The sequence below is a fragment of the Brachycentrus maculatus genome, unplaced genomic scaffold (genome assembly GCF_059751285.1).
Source record: "Brachycentrus maculatus isolate JH-2025_06_01 unplaced genomic scaffold, ASM5975128v1 h1tg000117l, whole genome shotgun sequence".
Classification (NCBI taxonomy): Eukaryota; Metazoa; Arthropoda; class Insecta; order Trichoptera; family Brachycentridae; genus Brachycentrus; species Brachycentrus maculatus.
This window is the reverse complement of record NW_028280870.1, coordinates 3,266,790-3,288,890: the sequence shown is the minus strand read 5'-3', so window position 1 is coordinate 3,288,890 and position 22,101 is coordinate 3,266,790. Positions and strand designations below refer to the sequence as shown.

At 31.0% G+C, this 22,101-nt stretch overlaps 2 protein-coding genes across 2 annotated transcripts in view; both read left to right on the top strand.

The window, feature by feature from the left end:
- Positions 1-22,101, top strand: part of su(f) (cleavage stimulation factor subunit su(f)) — a 26,560-nt gene extending 4,459 nt beyond the window's left edge. The window contains exons 4-16 of the mRNA XM_088259384.1: positions 4,646-4,743; positions 5,123-5,276; positions 5,388-5,621; positions 6,020-6,211; positions 7,325-7,522; positions 7,607-7,695; positions 8,039-8,196; positions 8,468-8,634; positions 11,145-11,252; positions 12,310-12,478; positions 18,144-18,278; positions 19,033-19,142; positions 21,468-22,101. Coding sequence (XP_088115510.1) covers positions 4,646-4,743; positions 5,123-5,276; positions 5,388-5,621; positions 6,020-6,211; positions 7,325-7,522; positions 7,607-7,695; positions 8,039-8,196; positions 8,468-8,634; positions 11,145-11,252; positions 12,310-12,478; positions 18,144-18,278; positions 19,033-19,142; positions 21,468-21,575 — 1,920 coding nt within the window. The 3' untranslated portion in view covers positions 21,576-22,101. The remainder of the gene's footprint in view (positions 1-4,645; positions 4,744-5,122; positions 5,277-5,387; positions 5,622-6,019; positions 6,212-7,324; positions 7,523-7,606; positions 7,696-8,038; positions 8,197-8,467; positions 8,635-11,144; positions 11,253-12,309; positions 12,479-18,143; positions 18,279-19,032; positions 19,143-21,467) is intronic.
- On the top strand, positions 13,300-18,090 carry LOC148309869 (putative gustatory receptor 2a). The gene is made up of 3 exons (XM_088259393.1): positions 13,300-16,675; positions 16,946-17,014; positions 17,160-18,090. The coding sequence occupies exons 1-3, from the start codon at positions 16,265-16,267 to the stop codon at positions 17,325-17,327; spliced, it is 648 nt and encodes a 215-aa protein (XP_088115519.1). The 5' UTR covers positions 13,300-16,264; the 3' UTR covers positions 17,328-18,090.

The following is a 22,101-nucleotide window of genomic DNA, read 5'->3' as shown; positions in this document are numbered from 1 at the left end:
TCTATGTTTAGCTTAATATGCTTAGCTCAAAAATGTTTTGCATTCTAATAAATACTTAAAAAATATAGAATACCACTATTATCGTATTTTTCTTTATCAAAATATCTATAAATATGTGAAAAGATCCTATTATTTTAAAAATTTCCTTAATATGATAAATTTGATTTAATTGTATGATGAATTTAGTTCTTCCAGCATTTATGAACCAGTTCTGCATATTCTTTATGAGTGTTTTATTTCTAATAAGCCATACATATATAACTTGGCAATTCGAAACTCTGTTAAAAAAATGATCCGAAATAAAACTGACCGAATTGAATTTGATTTGTTTTTGTGAAAACATCTTTAATTGTGTCTTTGAACTTTGAAAGTAAAATTTTCCTTGGTTTTTAAATTAACAATGGTAAAAAAATTAACAGCAATTTCCTATGCTAATTTATGAATGTTCTTATTATCTCCAATAAAGATACATTCATTTTAATGTCTTTGACAAACGTACTATCCTATTATATAAAATTCAAATTGTAAATATATTTGACCAGTTGAATAATATAGTCTGACATCTAGTCGTGAAGTAACAATTAACTTACAACAGTTGGGACCATGATTTCCTTTCTTTTAATAGGAAAAAGAAATTTAATTAATTTTATTTATTTATACATAAAATCTTTAAAAGCCAATATGAAATTCTACTTTTGATGTTTTCTTACCCTTGTATGATATTCTTAGATATATTTTTTTATTGGTACAAAAAAGTATTACATATATATGTTTTTGGTTTGGATACTAAAAAATATGAGGTATTTTGAGAAACCAAAGAATGTGTGAAAATTCTTGAATACTGTTGTGAAAACCTAAGTATGTTTGGAATTTAGTGGCGCTGTTGTGTAAGTTCTTAAGTTAAAGAATGTTTAAAATTATGCAATTCTGTTATGAATAATTAAAGATTTTTTGCAAATTTATTGCCCGCCATTTAGAGATCCCAAATACTTTTGATAATTTTATGGGGAGCACTGTTTAGAGAAACTAAAGAAAGATTGAAAATTATCGAATGATGTGAAAAATTAATGTCTGATTTGCTGAGCAATATGAGCTACCTTAGTAAAATTACTACATTTCATTTACTATATTAATAAAATAATAAGTCAGTGTTCATTTATTTTTCCATTGACAATCTTGCAATATGAAAATATTTTACTAAGATTTTAACTTAGAATGCATGAAAAATACATGAAACATTGTTGGATATTGGGTTTACAAATGGTAATGTGGAATTGCATGAATGTTGATGAAGTTTCTTTAAGATCGCTCTGCCTGCCCATGCTGGACAATGTGACTAATGTAAGTATGTAATATTCTCGCTTTGAACTGAAAACATTGTTCTTCCAAATAACAAAAATAGTTGATGGCATAATAAGTCACTACGTTGAATTGACGCAGTCATTTTCATGTTCACCTACATTTCAACTGTCCTAAAAAAAGAATACAAAATTTAATGGAGTGTAAAACAAAATGTGTGGTTTACGTTTTGGTATTTAAAAAAAATAGTTATATCTAAGTCTTTAATGTTATTTAGTGGAATAAAGTTTATTCGGTTTTGTTGTCGTTAACCATTTCTCTTTCCCGGCTTTCAGGTTAATTGTCAATAATAAATAAAAAAAATAGTTATATCTAAGTCTTTAATGTTATTTAGTGGAATAAAGTTTATTCAGTTTTGTTGTCGTTAACCATTTCTCTTTCCCGGCTTTCAGGTTAATTGTCAATAATAAATAAAAAAAATAGTTATATCTAAGTCTTTAATGTTATTTAGTGGAATAAAGTTTATTCAGTTTTGTTGTCGTTAACCATTTCTCTTTCCCGGCTTTCAGGTTAATTGTCAATAATAAATAAAAAAAATAGTTATATCTAAGTCTTTAATGTTATTTAGTGGAATAAAGTTTATTCAGTTTTGTTGCCGTTAACCATTTCTCTTTCCCGGCTTTCAGGTTAATTGTCAATAATAAATAAAAAAAATAGTTATATCTAAGTCTTTAATGTTATTTAGTGGAATAAAGTTTATTCAGTTTTGTTGCCGTTAACCATTTCTCTTTCCCGGCTTTCAGGTTAATTGTCAATAATAAATAAAAAAAATAGTTATATCTAAGTCTTTAAAGTTATTTAGTGGAATAAAGTTTATTCAGTTTTGTTGTTGTTAACCATTTCTCTTTCCCGGCTTTCAGGTTAATTGTCAATAATAAATAAAAAAAATTAAATCAATAAATTGTACCGCTTAGGAATTTTCATAGTAATCAGATGCATTGGTGTTTCAAGTAAAAGAAATGTGTTATACCTCTACCACATTATGATGATTTTTTTTCAATATTTCTGATTCAGCCTGAATTAAAACAGTTTCATTTGTAAGGTTCACGAATAAAAAGTATCGATGGGATATTATATGTATAATAAAACTAAATAAAAATATTCTCTACAAGTAATCGAAAGAAAAAATCACAATGTTCAAGATTGATAAAATCATGTTAACAGCATTATTAAATAGATTTCAATTATCTACTTACATTTCTTGGTGCAACTGCATTCAATAATAAACCCCCAATAACTAAAACAGAACAGAATAAAGGAAGAAGAAAGATAATCATATTATTCAGTGGTACCTCGACTTACAAATCAAATTTGTTTCTATTTTTAGTATTTAAAGCACTTTGTGATGATACGTTTTGACAAATGTGAATCATGTAAGGACCACTCACCGAGATTTTAATCTACAGGGTTTGAGATGTACCCATCTCTTTGTCAGGATAATCACTACACCAGCATGCGAGTAACACTATACACCACTACTATAGCAGTATTCGTACACATACAATAAAATAAAGATGTTTACCAGAAGTTCAAGGATCTGTAGGTTGGCAAGAGTGGTTAGTGACATGTCTCATTTTTTATCCAATGATGTTGAATCAACATTGACACCCTGATGAAGAGAGGGGTGTATGTCTAAAACCGGTTGACTAAAATCTCTGCGAGTGGTAGTATAGGAATTTGATTGGTTTGTATTTTAAAATAAGATTTCTAATTATATCTTACGAGAAAACAATCCATCCTCAGAATTTATAATACGTATTATTATAAATAAATGTTTCTTATACTGTAACAATATATCTTCTTTTCTTATCCGCACCCAATAGTGTATAGGGCACTGCATCATAGAAACGCAGTGTTATCTTGATCGTTAACACAAAAAGGAAAGGTGATCAGCCCTCCGCTTCAGGTAACCAATTTAGGGTAATATTGAATAAAGTGAGTAAAGTGAAAGAGTGAAAAATCACTTATTTTTATTCGACCCCCCCTGGGAATCGAACCCGGGCCTACAGTACGGTAGCCAAGCGTGCTGACCATTACATTACACTATGGAGGCGGACGAAATATATATTCTTAAATTATTAAGAAAATTAAAAAAAAAACATCAAGGGTGAGAAAAATGACATAAAGTAACAATAAATATCGTAGGTACGGTACACTCGCAAGCGCGGTGCATTGCGGTTCTTCTCTATACTAGGTTTCTTGGAAAATGGGATACGAAAAAAGTTTTTTGAAAAGGTTTTAAAAGGTTTGTAAATGGAGGCACCACTGTTTTTTAAATTATCAAAAAAATCTTATTAAAAAAAAACACATTTTATTTTTTCATCTTAATTGCCATGTGCCCTAAAAATGGTCCCTGTGAAGGTGGCACAGGACAAAACACAGTAATTATAGGAATAATTAGCTATCAACATCTAATCTGTCATGAAAAATAAAATTTACAGGAATCATCTGTGTTAAGCTTGTTTATTTATTTTACAAATGACCAAGATATCTTGTTACTGACATTGTCAGATCGGTGAGAGGAATTTAAATCCATGATTTTGTATAATTTTGGAGGTGAAAAGAATTTGAATTGGATAAATTTAATTAGTGTATAAAAATAACAACGATTATGTACTATATATGGTAAGAGTTGAAAGTAAAATTAGTGTATAATAATAACAACGATTATGTACTATATCGCTCACTCCTTTCAAGAACGTCATAAATCAAAATACTTGATTTTTCAGGAGAACGATTTTAAAGTTAAAAAATATAACACAATGTATTAAAAATAAATATCAAGCCACTTATTGAACTTTTTACTGTGCAACAGATCTTTTTAGGTAAAACCCGAAGGTTTTTTCTACATTTGAAAAATCTTTAATTTATTTTTAAAAATAATTAAACAATACATTTTCTTCAAAATGCAAAAACAACATTTTCTGCCCTGTAACGGGTAAATATTAAGTTAAAAATATGCCTCTTTTGCTGGGATATAGTACATTTTCTGGGCATTCTGAAAACATGCACAACTGAAAATTGACGATTTTTGATTTATGACGTTCTTGAAAGGAGTGAGCGATATATGGTAAGAGTTGAAAGTAAAATTAGTGTTATACTGCGCTAAGATACACCCAAATTATAAACTTTACATTAGATATTTTTTTAAACATACAATTATTTTCTATTGCAATTTATGCACTTATTTCAAACACGAGGCTAATTAAAAATACATATATATATATATATTTTAACTTAAATTTGTAAGTTGCAGAATTTCAATAATTTTTATTTCATATTTTAGCTTTTCCAACGATGTCTAATGAAGATTTTAAACATTGAGTTGTGGAGATTGTACCTTAATTACGTTAAGGAAACTAAGGCTTCACTAGGAACATATAAGTGAGTATGATGTTCACATTTATTTGAAGGATTTGAGCTACAAGGCTTGGAACCTGTTTTAGGACTAAGAACTGGAACCTTATGGGTCAATACTCAACCTTTTAAAGAAATAAATCTGGAATTATTACCTTTTTTTAACAAAGAAGCCTAAAACACCAGCCTTTGCTATCATTTTCACATACTAAATGATAAATCATCGATTTATTAATATTGAGTTTTTTCAGACAATTAGGGAGTCCTAATATTTCTACCCTGAACATAGTCAGATTCCTTAATTTTGGTAGGAATGCGTGACACTATTCAATATAGTGGGACATATATTTCACGCTTTATTATTTTTATGACAAACCAAATAATTGTTTTTGTGTTTGTTTGTTAGAGAAAAAATGGCACAAGCGTACGATTTTGCCTTGGAAAAAATTGGTATGGACATCCACGCTTTTCCAATATGGTACGACTACATACAGTTCCTTAAGAGCGTCGAAGCTGTCGGATCCTACGCTGAAAATCAGAAAATTGGAGCGGTCCGTAAGGTAAATCAAATCACCTTATGCATTTCTTAGGTAATGCTACTTTGTTAACAGAACACGGGTACTATGGCAGCTTAATTCCTAAATGTGTTCAGATAAAAATGTAATTTTCAGGTTTACCAACGCGCCGTGATCAACCCGATTGTCGGTATCGAGACCATGTGGAAGGACTACATAGCGTTCGAGCAGAGCATCAACACGATCATCGCCGAGCGCATGGCCATGGAGCGATCACGCGACTATATGAACGCACGTCGCGTCGCCAAGGAGCTGGAGGGGGTCACGCGAGGCCTCAACCGCAACCTTCCCGCCACGCCACCCACCCTGCATCCGGAGGAACTCAAGCAGGTCATTAATGCTGATCACTACTTAACTTCTTCCTTAAATAAATGTATTATACATCGGTAGGCTTATAACTATGAAGCAATATATTCCAACTGATGAAAAACAGACTAGATGTATGTTTTATAATATGTATTCACATTTTGTTTCACATGTGATTCAAAATAAATCTCACAAATTTACTCGTAAACTTTAATCGGCTTATTGTATAAATTGTTACTCTTTTATCAAGTACATATAATAGAGAATACTTTGTTTTATAAGTGCGACATTTTTATTTGAATATTTTCTCTTACAAATGTAGTGTTTATTGGACTCGTGATATCACAGCTGGCTTTGGATTAAATGTATATATAATATTGGGGTACAACAAGAAACATGAACAATAATTTTCCTTTTGACAGGTCCAGTTATGGAAGAAGTATATTCTTTGGGAACGCAGTAACCCACTCCGCTCCGAAGATACGGCCTTGGTTGCCCGTCGTGTCATGTTTGCGGTGGAACAGTGTCTACTTTGTTTGGGCCACCACGCCGATGTCTGGTACCAGGCGGCACAATTCTTGGATCACTCCTCTAAACTACTGCAAGAGAAAGGGGTAAATATTCTAAATTTAACATTTCATTTTTAATGTAACACAACAATGAAACCTCCATTTTTATTTTAATGGAATATAAAGCCTCTATTTTTAGAGGCCTCAAAGCCTGCAAAGTCTCTATTTTTGGAGGCTTGTCTGGAGATAGGATACTAAGAATATAAAATAAAAATAAAACCCTTATCCGCACACCAATATTGCATAGGGCACTGTGTTATATAAACGCAGTGTTATCTTGATCTTTTACACATGAAGGAAAGGTGATCAGCCCTCCGCTTCAGGTACCAGTCCACGGTAATATTGAATAAATATTACAGTGGAAAAATCACTTATTTTACCCCCTTGGGAATCGAACCCGGGACCTCCAGAACGGTAGCCGAGCGTGCTGACCATTACACTACAGAGGCGGACAAAGAATAGGGAAGGTAAATGTGAAAAACACATCACAAACCCCCAGACCAACTGAAAATAAATCTTTCTTGAATTTATTTTGCTATTGGCGGGAATCGAACCCGCGACGATTTAACATCACATCTAGCATTTTTTTTCACAGTTCCATTCTATTTTCAAAATCTAGATTTAGAGAATTTGCAACGTCTTATGTCAATAATAAAAAAAACCCTTTATGTTGTAATATTTTTGTACGAAAACTGCCACCAACTGATGCCATGCTATTTACCCTAACCATAATCAGTTCCTGTACTATGAAGTCTCTTTTTTCCGCACAAACAATATTTAAAATATAAATTATCACAGCGTTCTTTATTTTGTAGTACAACAAAGCTCGTTAATTTGAAAATAAACTAAAATTTTTTAATGTGGTTTTATTTTATTATAATATATCCATAATCAATGTTTTTTTTAAAATTATTTGTAGTTTTATATATAAAAGAAAATTGTTTTAGTACTCAAGGCTCAAGTGCTGTTTTCTATTTAAATATTTACAAAATCTGCGCATTCAATTTGTTTGTAGAAAGGTAACTCATTAGTCGAGTGTCTTAAATATTATAATATTGGCAGTGTCATTCTCTGGAGCCTTTACCAAATCTCGGATACCGAGGGATGGTTGTAGTTTTGCGTGCGATTGATGTAATAAATTGAAACGTTTAATTCCAGGATGTGAACTCCGCCAAGCTGTTTGCGGATGAAGCTAGCGCCGTTTTGGAAAGAGCGACTGCCGTCGGCGGAGGTTTGCACAAGAATGCGTTACTTTACTTTGCGCATGCTGATTTTGAGGAGGGTAGAGTGAAATATGAGAAAGTGCATCAGATTTACAATCGCTTTCTGGAAATATCCGATATTGACCCTACCCTGGTGAGCTAAACTACTTCCTTTTAGTCTTATATGCAATGAGAAATACAAGCAGTGCGTAATGATGAGTTTTGATTGTCACTTTAGGCCTATGTTCAGTACATGAAGTTTGCAAGAAGGGCAGAGGGGATTAAATCTGCGAGAACAGTCTTCAAAAGGGCCAGAGAAGATACCAGGTATTCCTTCTTTCTTCACACTTATCAATACCTACCAAATGTAATACAGTTTTATGTATTTCAAAGAAAAAAACAATATTAAATACATGTTGTACGAAGAAAAAAACTGCTAAAATATCCCACATCTTTGTTATTGTTTTAAAATGGCTTTTAGTGCCACATTATTTGGTAACATTTGTACGCACCAAAGATTACCGCGTCCAATCGACACAGTATTTACTTGATCACTAGCAGAGCACCGAGGCAAGATGATCAGTCCTGCGCTCCAAGATCCTAGATAAACAAGTGGAATATAGCGAGGAAATGAGAAATATTATTTGTATGTACCTTTCTGGTGATGCAGGTCCCGCTACCATGTGTTTGTGGCCGCAGCTCTCATGGAATATTACTGCTCCAAGGATAAGAACATCGCCTTCAGGATATTTGAACTGGGACTGAAGAAATTTTCGCACAGTCCGGAATATGTCCTATGCTACATCGACTATCTCTCGCACCTCAACGGTAATCAAATTATATTTAGCACAGTGCCCCGAAGAAGGCCCTGCAAATTTAGTTTTTTAAATCCTCAGTAGGAGGATATATCATTGCACAACTTAACCTGTAAAATATCTGTTTATTCGCTGTTGATTCGCATGATGTTCATATTTTGATAAATAGATCTGTCTGTAAATTTATAAACACAATATGTACGTGAAAAAGCGTAATTTTATATATGGCTCGGTTTATGTTTTGGTAAAAATATTAAACTTGCTAATTTTCTATTTATTTTTAGAGGATAACAATACTCGAGTGCTGTTTGAGAGAGTCTTATCTTCTGGAAATTTGGAGCCGGAAAATTCTGTGGATATTTGGAATCGATTTCTGGAATTTGAGTCTAATATCGGAGATTTGATCAGCATCGTAAAGGTGGAGAAACGTCGCTCTGCAGTACTTGAAAAGGTACCTACTTTTATCATCTTTTGATTATTTTCACATTCAATACTGTCCACCTCCATTGTGTAAAGGTTATCTGACTGCCTTGCATCGAGGTTTTGATTTTTGATTATATATAATAATAAATCCCTTACCGCACCCCAATGGTGCATAGGGCACTGCTTCATATAAACGCAGTGTTACCTCGATCGATTACACATGAAGGAAAGGTGATCAGCCCTCCACTTCAGGTACCAGTCCAGTGTAATATTGAATAAATATTAGAGTGAAAAAATCACTTATATTTATTATTATAATAATATAATATATTTATTATAATAATTTATGTATATATATATATATATATATATATATATATATATATATATATATATATATATATATATATATATATATATATATATATATATATATATATATATATATATATATATATATATATATATATATATATATATATATATATATATATATATATATATATATATATATATATATATATATATATATATGTAATAAAATAACTAGGTACCTACCTATATATTTTATTAAGTACTTACAAAAAGTACCTACATAAAACAGTTCTACCACCAGATGCCGCATGCGTCGCTCAGAATAAAACAAAAGACTTCCGATAATATTATTAACTGTCAGAATAAGATAGATAGATAGATAGATAGATATAAAAATTATTATAAAGATAAATTAAGAATAAACTTTAATTACAAAGCAACACATTGTTTATTTTATTATTATACACCCACTTTACATATTATTTACACTTAATTTTCAAAAGGAAAATATTACCACGTTATAAAACGACAATTTTGTTAAATGGAAATGGATTATGAAACATTAGATGTATTAAAACAATTACTACAATATGTTCGGAGTGAGAGAGAAAAATTAGAAGATGATCAAAGAAAACGATTAGAAGATAATCAAAGAAGACGTGGAAATTTAAGAACTAGTGATAAAATTAAAAATAAAAATCATGTGAAAAAAATTTCTATAAAATATAAAATAAAATATACTCCAGAAAAGAAGAATTTCGAAGCAGATTGTGTGAGCAGGAATCCAGTATTAGAATCGAAGGAAAATGCAAATGAACAATTAAAAGTTGTAAATTTGGTTAAATTAGAAGATATTTTAAAAGATCAGAATAAAAATGAAGACATACAAATAACACAGAAACAGTGCTTGAAAGATGAAAATAAAAATAAAGTAGAAAAAACTTCTACGAAAGATAAAATAAAATATACTCCAGGAAAGAAGAATTTAGAAGTAGATTGTCTAAGCAGGAATCCAGTATTAAAATCGAATGAAAATGCAGATGAACAATTAAAAGTTGTAAATTTGGTTAAATTAGAAGATAATTTAAAAGATGAGAATAAAAATAAAGACATACTAATAACACAGAAACAGTGCTTGAAAAATAAAAATAAAGTAGAAAAAACTTCTACGAAAGATAAAATAAAATATTCTCCAGGAAAGAAGAATTTAGAAGTAGATTGTCTAAGCAGGAATCCAGTATTAAATTCGAATGAAAATGCAGATGAACAATTAAAAGTTGTAAATTTGGTTATATTAGAAGATACTTTAAGAGATCTGAATAAAAATGAAGGAATTCAAAAGAAAAAAACAAATGGATTGAAAAAAAACTGTGTCTACTTTAAAAGGGTCAAGAAAAAAAAATACAAAAAAAAGAAAGAAAGAAAAAAGAACGGAAAAAAAAGAAAGAAAGAAAAAAAAACAAGAAAGAGAAAAAAAAAGAAAAAAAAGAAGGAAAAAAAGAAAGAAAGAAAAAAAAAAAAAAAAAAACTTTATCATATCACTAAACTTATACCAGTCCCTTCACTACAAGAAGATGATCCGGAGGACGAGTGAAAATTTTACTATGAATTTTCATCCCCAAGGGGGGAGATGTAATAAAATAACTAGGTACCTACCTATATATTTTATTAAGTACTTACAAAAAGTACCTACATAAAACAGTTCTACCACCAGATGCCGCATGCGTCGCTCAGAATAAAACAAAAGACTTCCGATAATATTATTAACTGTCAGAATAAGATAGATAGATAGATAGATAGATATAAAAATTATTATAAAGATAAATTAAGAATAAACTTTAATTACAAAGCAACACATTGTTTATTTTATTATTATACACCCACTTTACATATTATTTACACTTAATTTTCAAAAGGAAAATATTACCACGTTATATATATATATATATATATATATATATATATTATAAATATATCTGATAAATTTTATTTACAAAACTGTAATAAAATCTTGAAAAAAAATTATGTCACCAATAATATCACGCCAGGGCTCCCAAATTAAATGCCGACGAAAGAAAAAGCATTACAGTGAAGCAATATTTCGAACACAAAATGCAAACTAGCTGGATAAAGAGTTATTGGTTCCTACTGTATTTCATCCTTTTATTTTACCAAAGATAATCAAATTGATATTTCATGTTCATAATTGTGATTTATTTTTAGATTAAGGAATTTGAAGGAAAGGAAACTGCACAGCTGGTGGACAGATACAAATTTCTAGACTTATACCCCTGTGCGGTGGCTGAACTTAAATCTATCGGCTACAATGAGGTATGTTCCATTTATTCATTAAAGGTGGGGACTGACCGGAGCATTTCGTCGTAACGTAACGTCGCTCGCTTTGAGCATCCGACTATGGATGGAGCACTCATGTGTTAGGTTAAGACGAAATGACTCCGGGCAGTCCCCACCTTAAGACATGCCGAGGTCTAGTGCAGGAATCATCTTGTCATGTAAATACAGGTGTTATACGTACACAATTATACTGTGTCTCAGTCAGCGCAAGTATACTACAATATATTGTAATATTCATTTGAAATAGGGAGGACTATAATTCAAAAAATAATTACAACTATGAATTAGGCTGGAAACTATTGTCGTTTCCTTTTTTTTAAAAGAAACATACAACATACTTATGTAATATACATACTTATGTAACTCTTATGAGTGAGTAACATATCGTGGGTATACTGGCAAAATCTTTATCTCTAAAATCCCTGTTTGAATAATCCCTCTTATTAAAAGCTTTAAGCCTGATTAAAATACCCGCTTTTAAACATAAATTTGAATTGGCTTGTAAAACCACATAAATATGACATTTCAAACTACTTAGTGTATTTTGCCAGTTTATAGAACGTTGAAAACTTTGTAGTACTGCAAGATTAAGTCAAAAATAAATTTCCAGCACACCCACGATATGTAATATTTCCGATGAGTAATTTCCATTTTAGGATTAAGGTTAACAACAGGTACCTACAAAAATATTTTTTTTTAAACAAAGTAAATAAAATACTAGAAAAAAAAACAAAAGTAATGAGCGGAATACAGTAAAAATAATAAATAAAATAATAAAAACCATAGTAGTATAGTAGAACAATAGTAAAAAATAAACAAGACTGAAACACAAATAATAAAGTAAAAAAAGATAAAAAATTTAGCAAAACTAACACAGGGTAAATGTAATTTTTTAAAAAAAGAAGAAAAGTTAACAATAATTTTATTTGAATGAGTAATACATTTGCTTATTTTTCAATTTAGTCGCTGCTGTTGTTGAGACATCATAACTTGAGAACTAAAAACGTGTCACTCAAATTTACAAAATGTTCAGGTGGCCGGGATGTCCAATCGTCACTTGGGGCTGGGCCCTCTTCAGGTCCTGCTGGGAGCGGGGGGCGCGGGCGGCTCGGGGGAGGCGGCTGTTGCAGTACCCGATACGGCGCATATGCTGCCATACAAGCCCAAGGTCAATACGCTCCCCGGAGAGCATCCGGTGCCAGGTAGCTATATTTATATATAATGGTGCATAGTTTATACCTGGGATAATACAATTATAGGTATGTATCAATACACTGATAAAATGTGTATATTATTCATTCGCTTACCTCAGTCCTTTGTACTTTAGTACTCTTTAGAGTGAAGTCTTGTCAATGTTTGGGAGGGATTTTAGATGTTACTAGAAAAAATCTTAAAATTTCTTATTCAAGATTTTCATCCACAAATTATATGAAACATATAAGATATTTAAGATGCGCCCTCGGGTGATAGCTTTACAGTGTAAGTAAACTGGCACCAACGTATAGGGATTATTTGGCTATGCATGTTTGCATGCCAACCGCTGAGACCTACTAACATTAAAGTAATTGCTCGGAAAAAGCATCGAAACGTCTGGAATATTTTTTCCAGTCGGTGTGTTGATTAACTATACCAAAATAAATATATGTTTTTATTAAAATATTTTAAAAAATCTAAACCATTCCAGGGTTTTTATAATTAAATTGATAACACATGTTTTGAAAAATGAATGTGAGAAAGGAAATAGGGAAGAATTAGTAGAGAGAAAAAAAATTACAACACACTCGGGACTGTAAGTAAACCCATACTCGCTTAGCTTTAGCTAGTGCGATCTGGACAAGCTGTTGCTGATGCGCTGGTCCCTCAGGGTCATCAATATTGATTTAAAAAAATAAAGTCCAAAAAATATTTTAAATTTATTTTACTCAATTAGCGAGCAAGGCCAGTGCCGGTGCTATTTTTTTACATTATGTGTAATAAAATACTCGTATTGTATATGCTCCTTAATTAGATAAGATAAGAAAGTACAGATATACCATTATGGATATTAGATTATTGATTCGGTACCTACGAATATTAGTAGTAACAAGTTAATTTGTTTAATGTATTAATGTGCACACGCGAGGGCAACCCTGCTACAAGAGTGTCACTATACTTATAGTTATATCTGTATGAAACATTTGGTGATATAGGAAGTTCATTTTAACGCTTGGCCGCACCTAATGGTGCATAGGGTACTGCATCATATATACGCAGTCTTATCTTGATCCTTACTTCCATGAAGGCAAGGTCCTCCTGCTCTTAAGGGACCAGTAATAATATAAAATAAATATTAGAGTGCATCGCTAATTTTTATCGAACCCGGAACCTCCGACACGGTAGCTAAACACGCTAACCATTACACCACAGAGACGGACGACTTCATACCTAAGTAAAATAAATTTCACAATGTCAATCAAAGATATATATCACATTTTTAATTTTGTGAAAGTTTTTTTGTTCAATGACTTATTCAATATAACAAAAACAATTACTACCTAATGGCTCACCCTGTAAATACAACTACTGCAACATGAATGCTAAGTTACAATTTGGTATTATTTTTTTTGCCCATAATAATATCGAAAAATTTACAGTTATGAAAGAAAAGTGGTTGGCAACATCTTAAAGTATTGTACCTGAAAATTCAAAAGGATTGATCTGGGCTTTAAACTTTTTTTGGATTCAACTTTTCCCTCGCACATTGTTAAGGGTTAGTGACAGTTTTGTTTTATAAATTGCTCATTTCCAATGTTCATACGATTGATTAATGAACATTTAAAATGATTGATTGCCATAAATACATATTTAATGGTTGTTTATGATTGATTGCATTCAACCAGTGCCTTCCTTATTGAATGCAATCTTTGGCTTATATTTAACAATGTTATTTTAGCTGTTACAAGTAAACCAGTTTATCATACTGCTTACATGGCCAGTACATTCAATTTTGCTATAAACGTGATTTGTTTTTTATTAATCTATTCGCTGATTAGTCATAAGACTACTATAGCAGTTAAATTTATGTCTTATTTAGAAAATGACAGTTATGGTCAGCAAGCAAACAACAATCTGTATGGAAAGAACAGTTTATAACCTGTGGAATATTGTGTGACCGTGTACTTATACTCCCCATATAATACGCTTGTAAAATGTCCGTATCAAAAATGTCACAGAATGCAAGTCGTACCATGTATAATATTCCAAAAATAAATTATTTGCATTGAGACTCACTCGTAAATGAAAACTGTCCGGAAATATGCTATAACAGCCAATAACAGGTCGCAAGTCCTGTAAAACTTCCACTTTCCCTTCCCAAAAAACTTATGTCTTTTGAATTCCTCTTCATGCTCAATGCTGAGTATCGTGGTCTCGTGGGATGAGACACTAAATGGCCAATTTGCCCGCATTCATTCTCGTTCTGGAGCAAGTCAATGGTAGTGTTTGAACAGGACTGTTAATTTCTTTATTTGCTCTCTCTGTCTCTTGTATGAAAGCACTGTCCTTGTCATTACCAGCAAGACACAAATAAATGTTTTATTTGTTTTCTAGTGAGCACTGACTCGATTAAATACATCACTGCCGTTTTAGTTATTAACTTTTATTCACTAAGCCTTGAAATAATGCCATATTGGTGGAGTAATATTTGAATCAACAACATGTCTTCTCACAAAATGGCAAATAAATGGGAAGATTTGACTGTATACTGGGCCATAGCGCCTGTTTACAATATTGTTAGAATTTTCGGTCTGGCACCATATTCAGTCCATACGGAAAAAGGCAAACATGTCTGGCGCGTTAATAAATTCGCAGGATTTTATAGTATTCTCATAATGTCACTCATGTCCGCCTGGATTTATCCAATTATCGAGTATCAAAAGGCGAATTTAGAGTCAAACACTGTGGACAAAATAAGTCTTTACTCCGATGCATTCAGGACAGCGAGCGCTTGCTTGTTGAGTTTTGTTTCCACGATTATATCGTTTGCGTGCCGTTACAAGGTGTGCCGACTATTCGAGGATCTAAACGATTTAGACTACGATCTGAATAGCTTGGGTATCGCTTTGGATTATCGATTATCGCATAAACGGTTTATAATCGGAACGGCAGTAACTTACATATTAATTTTTATAATCCTAGCATTGGATTATATCATTTTTGTTATTATTGACGGGCAGAGTTGGATTTATTGGGTGGCTTCTTTATTTTATTTTATGATCAATTTTTCAGTCATAATTCAATTTGTCGGTTATGTTGTTTTGATTTGGAGCAGGTGAGAAATTTTCACGTTAATATCTCGTATTGTTATAACATTTTACCACTGTCAATTTTTTTCTATTGTAAGAGATATTATTTTGTTTGTTTGACTTAATCTCAAATATTTTATCATTTTTCATTTATTTTGGAAATGCGCTACTCACAGCAAATTGCTTCAATCCGCCTTGAAGTCCATTATCAACAAAACAAAAACTGAATGTGCAAGCAAAACATTATTCCTCAGGCTTGTTAACAATGAAATTTCCAATTTTCCAGTGGGTATGTAGTTTGGCAGATGCGAGGTGTATGTAATGATACCCTGGTCTCGTAATTGAGGCATATGGCTGATGTATTCAATTTCTATTCAATGCAATTATAGCATATACATAGGTTCTCTATCTGGTGCGAATTTATATTTCTTCCTCTGACCGTCATCCGCACTCAATGTGCATGATGCGCTGCGTCGGATGTACCCGCTGATTGTCAATTATAGGAGGTGAGGTGATCAGTCCTACCCTGCAGGTACCCACAGGTCGAGAATGATACAAAATGAATAGAAGTGAAACGCGGTATTGAATCTGGGGGTTTCCAGGATACGGTACGGTAGCAGAACGGGCTAGTGACGTGGGCAAACTTGTGTCTTATAGTATATATAAAACTAATTTTGTTGCAGATTCGGGTTGCTAAATCGATACATGATTAATTTTTCCTGCCCATATCTTACGAAGCCTTCGCTAAAAACAAAAATTTGGACTGTGAAGAGCCGAGTGCATACAGAGCTCGGTGCTAAAAAAATGCCACATTTGAAAACAGTTTCCGTCGCCAACGTCTCCAACTGTCCATTGAATGTCATTTGCGAACTGCACGACCGCACGTGCGACTTGTCATCCAGACTTAACGCCATGTTTTCAGCCCAGATTCTGATAATAACCGGATCGGCATTTGTAGTTTTAGTGATTCAGTTGTATTTTTTCTACCTGATGCTGAGCAAAAATGATCAATATGTATTCACATTACAAAAAGGTTGGACTACCGCCATCTGGGGCATAATATTCTTAGTCCTTATCTTTATTATTTCTTTTGTTTGTTCAAAAACAAAAGATGAGGTTTGTTTAATTTTATAATATATCCTTTATTTGACATTTAAAAAAATTAGTTTAATCTTCGAGTGTTCAAGAAAGTCTGTAGTATTTAGTTAGGTTGATATATCCGTATAGGTGGAGAATCTACTTCTAAGCTAATATCTCTGGAAGGGGTTTCGGTAACATGAAATTTTGTTAATTAGTTTAGGTATTTCATATTGGATGAATCATAGGTCCAAGTTAATTTTAGAAATGTATGAATTTTATAATTAATAATCGAAAACAATATTTTAGGCTGATAAGTCTGTATCCTTACTTCACCAATTGAACTTAAATCTCAAGGATGATGAAATTCGATTCAGCGTGAGTATTGTTCATAATTTTTTTTTAAATTAACTGTTTATTACACTCTGCGAATATTCTAATATTGGCGTATCTATCTAATATGCGTAGCACACTGTTCAGCTTGGGACTTAAAGAAATTGAATTTCTCGAATTTGTTTTCTAGGTTGAGATGTTTTGTTTACAATTATACCACCAGAAAGTGGAATTTACTGCCTGTGGCTTCTTCCCAGTGGACTTCTCGGTCTTGTATATGATTGTGGGTGCTGTCACAACATACCTGGTATTTCTAGTGCAGTTTGAAATGGCTAGCAGAAGCACAGTTAAACAATAGTCACTGACAAATGAATTATAAAAAAAACGTAATATAAATGAATTAGTTGCGTTTTATGTAAAATTGTTTTATTAAAATAAATCAAATTTCAATTTTGTTTTCATTTTAATTAACCTATACCTAATATGCATGATGCACAGTAAAATGACGTTATAATCTCTTTTTAAAAAGAAGCGATTAATCATGTTGTCCAAATACAATAAACTATCAAAAGAGCATGGACGAGATATTGCGCTTATAATTCGAGAACTTTTTAAAATATTTTTCATATTGGACTTTTAATGACATGTGTTGACTTCTTCACAAAGTTTCTCGGGGTTTTTGTATAACTGCACAATTATTTTCAATATTCACACTTTACAAGGTAATAAAAAATGCTATATATTGCATGAAGTTACACCCTACAAAATGCATACATATTGTATGTGCATTTAGACACCTTGCCATAGTTTATGAAATAGACATCTGTGGGCCCCAATTCTTAATTGTCAATACTTACCTTCAAACCTACATATTATGTGGTTAGATTTAGTGTAATTTATTACCAAGATACAACACTGCATCAATCTAAAACAGTACCCAAAGGACAGCGCCGAATCTGTTTTTTACTAAAGAGAAACAATAGATTGGCAAAATGAGTTAGCAATATACTATTCTCTTCCTAATGTGTCGAAGGTACGAGGAGTCGCGCAGCCGACACAATCAGATGAAGGGATCTGGTGATGAGAGATGGAGATGGATTCAGAGTGAATATTAAGTTCACAGAAATGCACCTTCTATAATATTACTGTTGATTAACTTAATGCTTTTTAACAGGTGGTGTATTTCCGATGCCGCCGGGTTCTGCTGTCTTGTGCACTTTTCTCCCCCCACCATCCTGCTTCGAAGGGCCATTTGTAGCATTGGATCAAGTCATAGACGTGTTCAACAAGATTCAGCTTCCTGATCAAGGTAACCAATTTCATATATTCTTTTCTTTTTTCTTTGGTTCATACTACCTTTTGTATCTTTAAAGTGAAGAACTTTTGTGAAATATATCCACTTATGACCTGTCCTGTGAAATATATCCACTTATGAGTGTCCTTGAATCGCTCTTAAGTGTATGATTTTTTTCCACAGCATGAACATATTGATTTTGAGTAGATTTTCTCCGAAAATGGGTTTATATCATTGTATTTAAAAAATAATTTCCATAGGGCTATATATGTTGGAATGAAAAAGTAGCGGATCTTGCAAAAAAGTAAATTTTCGTAAAAATAAATTCTAATTTGAATGACAACCAAAATTTCATAAGTTACTTTTTCCTAAGTTAAAAACTGTTACCATTATTACTATTACTACCTATTACCATCTCATATAACATTTCCCATTGTATAAAAACAATGGATGCCTTTGTCTCAGTTGAGACATGTATAATATTTATTCTAGAGTTATTGCCTTACCCATACATATATAGAAAGCTGAACAGTCGTTGCAAGAAAGCTTATTGATTCCCGATTCATTTTTTGTGTTTTGCTAACAAATCATTTGGTAATTCTTTTAAGGTTATGTTTGAAAAATTGTTTACATACAGAAATATGCTCACCAAGTATCAGAAAAAATCATAAATTAAAAATTAAAGTTATCAAAGTTTTTGTTGTTGTTGTGATTTATCAAAAATTGGATTACTGCCGGGTTTAGAATTATTTTCATAATTTATTTTCAGTTCCTCCTCCGATAATGGAAAATGGTTGCGATACCAAATTATTTGACATGGCGCGTTCTGTACACTGGATTGTGGACGATGATGGCATCTCATCAGTTCAACATAGAAAGGTGAGAAAAGTAGCGTGTAATGGTTTTAAAAAATTCCGCAACTGACATTTACAAATATATATAGCATTATAATTACCCCTCGTAGTGACATTCTTCGTGATTATTTTTTCCAAAATTTAAGCTCAAAAGTTAGTTCAATTTTGTAATATGTGGTCAACCATTTACAGTTTAATTTTATTTACTATAGTCAATTTAATTTAATGTTGTTTTGCTTTTTCAAATCCTGCAGTTTAACCCTTTGCACTCTAGACTTTTTTTTTTGTATGACACACCAGTAACTCGAGTGTACCTTTTTGCAGATTTGCACAAAAATAGTTGATTTTAGAAAAATATACAAAAAAAACCTGGAAATGGGTATCATGCAAATTGACAATAAAATTAATCCATAAGTGTTTAAAATGGTTTATTTAAGAAAAATAAAGACTTTTGTTTACTATTTAAAAAAAATTATATTCTTTCAATGTTTAGTATCTAACGAAACAATCGCCCAAATGCATCCTAGGCTACCCAGGACAAGGGCTGCCCAGGACAAAACTCATAAGTCTCATGCCTTTGCAAATTTTTGTCCCTCCGTGAGCAAACCACACAGCCTCTTTTTGATCCTATACGCAAAACATGTAGTTTGCCATCCGGGCGGACCTCAGTTTAAGAAGGGTTAAAAATACACTAATTTGTAAATATTAAGTTCAAATACGCTAATAAACACAGTGACTCTTCACCTGTCTACAGACCACCACACACCACAAGAGCAAAATTAGCTAGAAAATGAGATGAACACCGAATTCAATATCAAATGCTACCCAATATAGCTATGGAACCATTGTGTAGTGCACACTTGTACTCCTGAATGGTATTTGATGACTCATTTTGAAAAACAGTCAAACATCGTAACCTCGTAATATCAATCTTCTTTGAGCTGTCATTTGCCATACATTTTTGTAATATTTAGTATGGATATTGGATATCACGTGTGATATTTTTAGGAAGTACAACAGTATATTTCATCTGATATTTGTAAAGAAAACTGTCAAAGTGACATTTATTGTACAAATAAAAGCACAGAGAAAGTGCAGATATTATGGAATTTATCCACATTTCTACACGTAGTTAAGCAAAATGCAATAGATTGCATCTATATTGATTGTAAACACTTGGGAATCGTGACGGAAATTTACTAGAAAAATTATGATTATAAATGGATGGAGGGTAAGATGGTTTATCTTTTTCCGTGTGGACCTTTCGGTACAAGGTCATATTTTAATATCATTTTTTTAAGATGACATTGTGTATAAGTATACCTATAAGTAGGTACATAGCATTTCAAAAACCATTTATTATATATATATATATATATATATATATATATATATATATATATATATATATATATATATATATATATATATATATATATATATATATATATATATATATATATATATATATATATATATATATATATATATATATATATATATATATATATATATATATATATATATATATATATATATATATATATATATATATATATATATATATATATATATATATATATATATATATATATATATATATATATATATATATATATATATATATATATATATATATATATATATATATATATATATATATATATATATATATATATATATATATATATATATATATATATATATATATATATATATATATATATATATATATATATATATATATATATATATATATATATATATATATATATATATATATATATATATATATATATATATATATATATATATATATATATATATATATATATATATATATATATATATATATATATATATATATATATATATATATATATATATATATATATATATATATATATATATATATATATATATATATATATATATATATATATATATATATATATATATATATATATATATATATATATATATATATATATATATATATATATATATATATATATGCTATGTCGCATATATTTTGGAATTACAAAACTTAATCCATTCTTGATTCAACGTCACGTTTTTTTTAAATTTACTGTTTTGTATTTTATAATAGTTAATTTTTCAATCTCACATGCTATGTTAAATAATACTGAAAATGAAAAATATGTAAACCACCACCAATGGAAAAAGAAAATTGTCTTTATATTTTCTCATTGTCATTGGAATTAGGAGTCGTTTGAGCGCAGCATGACTATTTTACGCTTTTAGTTAATTTGAAGAAATTGTAGATTTCTATCAAATGATTTTCTTAAGTCTGCTGATTGATTGATTGAATATAAATATTTTTTTACAGAAACGCAAAAGAGTTGGCGATGATTCAGACGACGATGATTTGAATGCAACTCCGCCTGCAAACGACATATATCGTCAAAGACAACAAAAACGCCATGCTGTTTCATAGATAATTGTGTATTGTAATAATCCGATCAATTTTTAATTGAGGGCCATTGCTTAGATAATGTGTTTTACACATAAAGGCTTAGGCCCTTAGCCTACTCCCTCGCATGAATGAGTTACAAAATATCCAACAAGCGCTGTGACTATTACTGTTCCCAAGCGGTTTGGCCATTGAACTGTCGGGCCAGTTCTACTTATGGTAATTTATATTGTTAATCCACAACTCGTCTATGTGATCCACTCGACATTGCTATGTTTGCAGCGATGGGTTAGGTACATGATGATGTAATGTAAGTAAAAGCTTGTTATGTTGAACAAATTGTTATGGAACCATTGGATTTGAAAAATATTTCTAAATTTCGGTCCCACCGATGATTTCTTAATACAAAATTTTGAGAAAAAAAACTTTTTTTTAACGATGAAATATTTTAACTTCATTTTAGTTTTTTCAACAAATATACCATTTATTTTTGAAAAATTGATCACTGAAATCTTCAAATGAACTTGCCTTTACTCTGTAACTTTTTATT